Raw genomic sequence first — 6950 nt, forward strand, 5'->3', positions numbered from 1 at the left:
ACAAACTAATAAATTATTTTGCATAAGAAAAACTTTTAAAAAATTGTAAGCAAGATTTCATTCAAGGTTTATTACAAAATAAATGATTAAATTTTATCGAAATTCTTTATTAATTTTTAATAAAATTTGTTGCTCCATAGTATCATCATTTAAATGCCCTCTTTGTGGTGTTAATACAGAGCCACCGATGTTAAACATTCTTTCTACAGATGCACTGCTTGGTAGAGCTGTATTATATTTAATAAAAAGTTTTTTAAGTTTTGGATAGTCGTTTAACATTTCTATATTACAATTATTTGATTTTAAAAACCGTTGCAATTCTTCTTGTTCAGATTCATTTTGCACCGTTTTTTGCTCAAAAATGAAAAAATCATCGTGATCGTCAGATTTTCCAGCTTTTGAAGAATTTTCAGTTGATCGGATTCCCAATAAATCCTCCAAGTAATTTTCAGCACGTTTTCTTTTTTCTCCGGTTAACCAGTTTAACTTAAATTTTGGATGTAAACATGCTGCTATTATTAATTCTTTTGTTTCAAATATTGTAAGAAATTTAAAATCAAATATAGTAAATTAAGCGACATTGTTTGTTTTATTGAAATTAATACTTTTGAATCAATAGTTTAAAATAAAATAATATTTTTCAATTAAATCCTTATTTAAAATTAAATAACATATGTATTAATCAAATTAATAAGTTACTTTTTATTTAAACCTTGCTGAATAGCTTCAACTAATGAATGGCAATCTATAAGGTCAGATTTATTGAGATTTTCTAATTTTCGTTGCAAGGTACTTAGAACTGGTAGTAAATGAGAGCTCTGCTTTTCCGAAAAGATAAAGCTCTCATTGGATATCGCGTGTCGCGTCATCGCATTGGTCTGCAAAAGCCATAAGTTGATCAATCACATTCAAGCATTTTTACAACATAATAAGAATGCTAATTGGTCGATTTGCTTACGGCTTTACGGTTAAGATAAAAATTTTATCACGCACAATAGCAAGAATAATATCTTAAATAAATCAAAAAATTTGAAAAAAGTAACGATAAAACTGTTAAATTCGTTACTCGTTACCGAAAAATGTAACGAAATTACTTTTTCCGTTACAAATAAAATTGGTAACGCCATTACCGTTACAGTTACCGAACAAAAGTAACTGTAACGGTAACGGCGTTACAAGTAACGCGTTACTTCCCAACCCTGCTTCAGATGAACGCCGTTGTTTAACAACAACCCTTAGCAACGTTCTCCCGGAGACGGGTACAGCAGATTCAGGAATAACGGTCACAGACGACCCGTAGGGACGCAACAATATATATATATAGAATTAGATAATTAATCTAAATAAAACTTGTACGTCAATATATAATGATAATTATAAAACTTTAACTTATTAAATATGTATATAGGATAGAAGTATATATGTAAAATTAAAATAATGCGTAAATGAATGATTTCGAATTCAATCATGTATAGAATTAACACACTTACTGTTATATAATTTTTTTAGATCTTTTGTAATCTTACTTTTCTTTCTTTTCGGAGCGAGATTGTTGTTAATAAGTAGATAGGAAGATTCTATAAATAATATAGTATTGTTAATTATATCTATATAAAAACAATTGTTTTCTTTTTATATAAAATTTAATATCTATAAAGCAGCGATAATGATTGCTATTTCATACCTTGCGTGTTATTATTATCTAAATTATTATTAGCTAGATCATCGTCAGCATTAGTATCATTTAAGCTGATATCACTATTATTATAGCTGATACTATCTTTATCATGGTCATGAGTATTGCTATCATCTATATCAGAGCTATCTATATCAGAGTTACTATTATTTGTACCGAGTGCAGCTTCCAGATATTTACTGATATTAAGAATATCAGCTTCTTTTTGAGGTAATCTATAGTACTTTTTATGTATATTTTCTTGGTGTCCCATAAAATTCGCTAATTCGTATACTTCATATTCTGTTAATTTTAATTTGTGACAATTAGTTGCGATATGTTTTCTAAGAAGAGTACCACGTAGTCTTTCAGGATGATCAGCTCCACACTCATATGCAAATTTCCGCATCTGGTCACACGCTCTTAAAAATTTAAATCTTTGCTTATTGAAACCTGCTATTCCAAAAATATATGGATTTTTTGGATGTACATTAGCCTGATTTCGGCATTGTATAAATAATTTTATACAATCTAAAACATCAGATTGTAATAAAACGGGAACAGGACGACCTAACTTCCCTCTAATTTGAAATCGCACATATTTACGTGCAATTTCTTTGGCTGAATCTGAAAGGGATTTAAAAAGATCCGGATCACTTTGTTCATTTAAATCTTCATAAGTATAAAAATCTTCCAATAATATTCTTTGTATTTCACCTGCACGTTTTCTGTTATATATTTGCATAGAAATTAATGTACATTCACCCAGAACTTGCCATACATTATAAGAAAATTTCTCTTTCAAAATCTTATATGCTTCACATCTCTTAGTATTTACATAATTATAAAGCTTTTTTATATCGTTTATGCTTGGAGCTATTTCCACTTTTTGTCGTGTGATATGTGCTCTTGTTTCCATTACTGTTTTATTAACTGAATGGCCAAAGTCTTCTTTACGAAGCGAAAGAAAATCTTCAACTAGAATCTTTTTAATAGAATCGTGATTTTTAATACATTGTGATCGCCATAATTCACCGACTTCTTTTAATAATGTACCTAATTGAAATGCTGTAGAAGCAGCACCAAATTTCTGAGTTTCTAGATTATATCGAGCTACTTGATATACTGCTTTAATGCAGTCATCGTAATATTTTGGCTGATACAATGAGGCAAAATCCGTAATTTCATTATTTATGTTTTTTAATGCTTGTAGAAACCGTCCAAGTGTTCGTAATCTGTTTCGCACCATATAGTGTTGATGCTGAGGCTTATATTTCATACAAAGTTTATTACCATATCGAATAATTAACTCGTCATATCTTATGAGACGTGTAATAGAATCTTCTCTTAATACCGGAAAAATCATTTTTTTTAGAGTTTGAGAAGCTATTTCATTAATTCTTCCGAGAATTGTCCGTCCCAAAACTGTAATTGTTCGATTTTTAGGATATTTTAAATTTACACACTTTCGAGTATGATTACGTAAGGTGTTCTTCGAAAAAAATCCATAGCATTTGATACACACTCCATATTCACTAGCTTTCTTATTAAATTTAATGTTCGGTTGTCTAACAACATGTAATTTGCCATCATTTAACATTTTATCCGTATTTAATTGAAATTCTCCTTGCCGGCGTATTGTTTCAATTATTCTTTTACGTTCAAGACATCCTTTTGGCAATTGAGCGAATTTTTTAACATCTTCTTCATTACAATGTACATTTTCTAAATGTCTTGCAATTTTTGATTTTGGTAATTTACAAAAAAGACAGTAGCATTTCTTTATGCCACTACAAGAATTATCAATTGTAAGCTGTGCATCATCACATCCCGACGTACCCGGTGCATTTGCCGTTGACGATAGATTTAATAAAGTCGATCTGCGTAAATTATTAGATGTATTTGTTTCATTTTCGTTTATAAGTTCGTTGCTTAGCTCGCCGTCATTGCTTTCATAATCAATATCACTTGTTGAATCTTCCGATGGTTCATAATCTCTATCAAGATTGTTATCATCTTTGATATTTTCGGTATTTTGTTCTTCCTCCAGTTTATCTTCCGTTTGTTTTATATTTTCTAATTCTATTAAATATTAAAATTTTACTGTATGTTTAATTAAGTATATTAGCTCATTTTATATGTATATGTATAATATACTATATATTAAATATCATTATATATACATATATATATATATGTCACATATATCACATATGTATAATGTATATATATAAATATATACATATACATTATTTATAGCATGAATTAACCATTGTATAATGTGAATTGAATAACAATGTTTTAATAAAACATAAATATGATATTTAAGCAAAATATTAATAAAATAAAAATTATTATTAATTTACTATTGATAGTATTTTCTATTTCAGGAAAATTTTCTATCGCATATGTATTATTGAGAAGCATTGATTCATCCATTATAAAAGATATATTGTTAATATCATTATAGTTTAACAAATAGTTTCCTTTCTTTTCATTATTTTTAATCTGTTTTAAAATTGATTCTTCGTCAAATATAGATAAATTTAGCAGGTCGCTTTGAGATTCATACCTATAATCAAATATAATATACATATTTATGATATAACTTTTACATATTATATAAAAAGGCATATAATAAATTTTGATGTAAACTAATCACAAAAAGAAAAGTGGAAATAAAAAATTAAAAAATATCTGCAGCTCAACAAGTAGAAAATATCCTTTGCATAAAAATTTCTTTCGCCACCAAAAAAAGTAAAATATTCTCAACAATATAGTAATTTATAGAGCATATAATACAGACACATAAGCAATTTATAGTATATTTATGAAAATAGAAAAAACAACCATGTTAAAACAAAACTGTGCATATATGTATATGTGTGTGTTTATACAGATGTGAAAAACTTGAGTTATAAACTATCGCGGATATAAAATAATAAAGTAAAACTTTCTTAAACTAGCGAAAAAAGTATTTTTGACAAAAAGATGTTTGCAAGAAAAACAACATTTTAAGAAATTTTTTATATAAGAAGTTAATTATTCATATATGTTGTAAACTCTCATATGTATAAAGTTTGTTTATATATCTAATAAAAAATCTGGTTTAGAAATAAAATATATACATATATATTTTCATTATTGACAACTTTCACAAGTATTGATATTATACTATATAATATAAATACATAATTTTATGTACTTCAGATATATATATATATATATATATATATATATATATATATATATATATATATATATAGTATGATGTAGCTTTTTGTAGAGTTTTGTTATGATTGCTTGTAATGGACAATAAATGTCATTGTACAAACATGCTTTGAGAATAAAAGATTAATTTCCCAAAAATATAAATAGATGATTGTTGATACTTTCATAACATTTCACAGAATTCTAATAGCGGAGAAAATTATAGTAAACTCTCGCTTAAAAGAATCTCGTGCTTTGTTAATCAATTCTTTTCTAGTGCTCCATGACAGATCTGCTGTGCAAATTACTATAGATGCGTAGGATATGTGGCTCTCAGTTCTCTTATATCTGAAATAGGCGTTAAAAAATGTTAATAAATAGCATAATATATTAGAATTTCATACACAGAATTCTTTTACGGAACTGATGGAGATATTGCACAAAATACCATGATATGCTATCTATAACAAAGATATGATTCATCACTGAAAATAAGAAAGATCTATTACTTCTTGGACTATTGCTAGGAATATCATTAAACTGCATTCTTGTCTTATTTCGAAGTATTTGAATACACAATACTTACTGAAATTGTGATGTATCTAATTGAAGTTCAAAGAAGAATTTATCTCAGATGAAAATTACAATTAATTTAACTTTATATTTAACTGATATGTTTTCTTACTTCTTGATTACATTACGTTGTATCTGTTACGTGTGCAATGACACCGACCGGAAAAAAAGATTTGGAGAATTTACAGTCAAGATTGACTCTTTAAAAATAAAAAATTAATTATTACGCTGTGTCATTACGAGAGGTTAGAAAATCTGTCATAATAACTATGTCCAAGGCAAAGATACAAAATGGTATAATAAAATTATTAATTATTATTTATGGACAGCACGTACCATATAAAAAGTAGAAATATGTTTATTATTATAAGCTTTTTCATCTTCTTTTTCTAATTATAAGTGATTACAGCAAATCTGACAGCAAGAAATCACAGTTGTAACAGCCTTTTCTTAAATATATCAACAGTTAGAATGTATGAATATTCAGATGCGATACGCTTGATCGAAATGTGCGCAAAAGAACTGTGCGTAAAAGAACTGTGCGTAAAAGAACTGTGCGTAAAAGAAATGTGCGCAAAAGAACTGTGCGCGAAAGAAATGTGCGCAAAAGAAATGTGTGCAAAAGAACTGTGCGCAAAAGAACTGTGTGTAAACAAACAGTAACAAACGTTTATTTACCAAATGAAATTAATAATAAATGTCAAAAAATTTCAAAATTATACATGCATACATGCGTGTGTATTTTAAATTATACAAAAATATGTGTTGTGTCCAAAAGCAACGTGTCCAATTGAACGGTGCGCAAATAACATGTGTCTAAACTAACCGTGCGCAATTGAAATGTGTCCAATCGAACGGTGCGCAACTTTATGTGTCTAATATCACAGTGTGCGATTGCAACGTGTCCAATTGTACTGTGCGCAAGTGAAGGCTTCTCGCCGTCGGATTTCCATCGTCGTGAGATCCGTACAGATTCTGTATAGCGAGAATGTCCTCTATGCTCAGCTTAACCGGAAATTGATTCTCGATGTCGGGTATATACGGGAACATTATAGAGTCATTGCGCATGCTGTGCTGTAGACCCAATGCGTGGCCGATCTCGTGCGTTAGCGTTTGCAGCAGGTGATGCGTGTTGGAAGGATTCTTGTTTAGATACACGTGCCACGGTTCCGAATTATCGACGTGTATCTTCGACGTGAAGTCGGTCGCTCCAGAGGGAAAGAACGCGTGAGCTAGGGCTCCTCCCGGACCGTCGAAGGTCGCCGGGCAAATGCCGACGTTCCGACGATTTGCGTAAGTGTGCGCGCCCGTTCGATACGATATCAGTATATCAGGGCGTAGCGGGTCGCGCGCGAAGTTTAGCGACGAATTCGCTGCCCATAACGCGAACGCCGCTTCGACCGTTCGCGAGATTTCCTTGCTAGCCACCTGAAAATTCCACGTGAGATGCGTTTTCGGCCAGTTTCGCGCGATCGGGAATGTCCGCGAGACC

General features: G+C 30.0%; 1 protein-coding gene across 1 annotated transcript; it reads right to left on the reverse strand.

Annotated features, from left to right (window-relative positions):
• Positions 1-843: 843 nt before the first annotated feature.
• LOC138935242 (putative uncharacterized protein DDB_G0282133) lies at positions 844-6526 on the reverse strand. Its single transcript, XM_070299693.1, has 6 exons — positions 6429-6526; positions 4042-4247; positions 2282-3757; positions 1685-2128; positions 1527-1577; positions 844-878 (listed from the first exon to the last, which is right to left on the reverse strand). Exons 1-6 carry the CDS (start codon positions 6524-6526, stop codon positions 844-846), a joined length of 2310 nt encoding a protein of 769 aa, XP_070155794.1.
• Between the last annotated feature and the right edge of the window lie 424 nt (positions 6527-6950).

Source organism: Polyergus mexicanus, unplaced genomic scaffold (assembly GCF_030449975.1).
Source record: "Polyergus mexicanus isolate NDT 795.1 unplaced genomic scaffold, iyPolMexi1.0 SCAF_8, whole genome shotgun sequence".
NCBI classification, from domain to species: Eukaryota; Metazoa; Arthropoda; class Insecta; order Hymenoptera; family Formicidae; genus Polyergus; species Polyergus mexicanus.

Coding starts and splice junctions, on each gene's coding strand:
- LOC138935242 (XM_070299693.1), bottom strand. CDS start 6,526: ATGCGCAATGACTCTATAATGTTCCCGTATATACCCGACATCGAGAAT. Junction 3,758..4,041: donor AATAGAAAATACTATCAATA/GTAAATTAATAA, acceptor AATATTTAATAG/AATTAGAAAATATAAAACAA. Junction 1,578..1,684: donor AGATAATAATAACACGCAAG/GTATGAAATAGC, acceptor TATTATTTATAG/AATCTTCCTATCTACTTATT.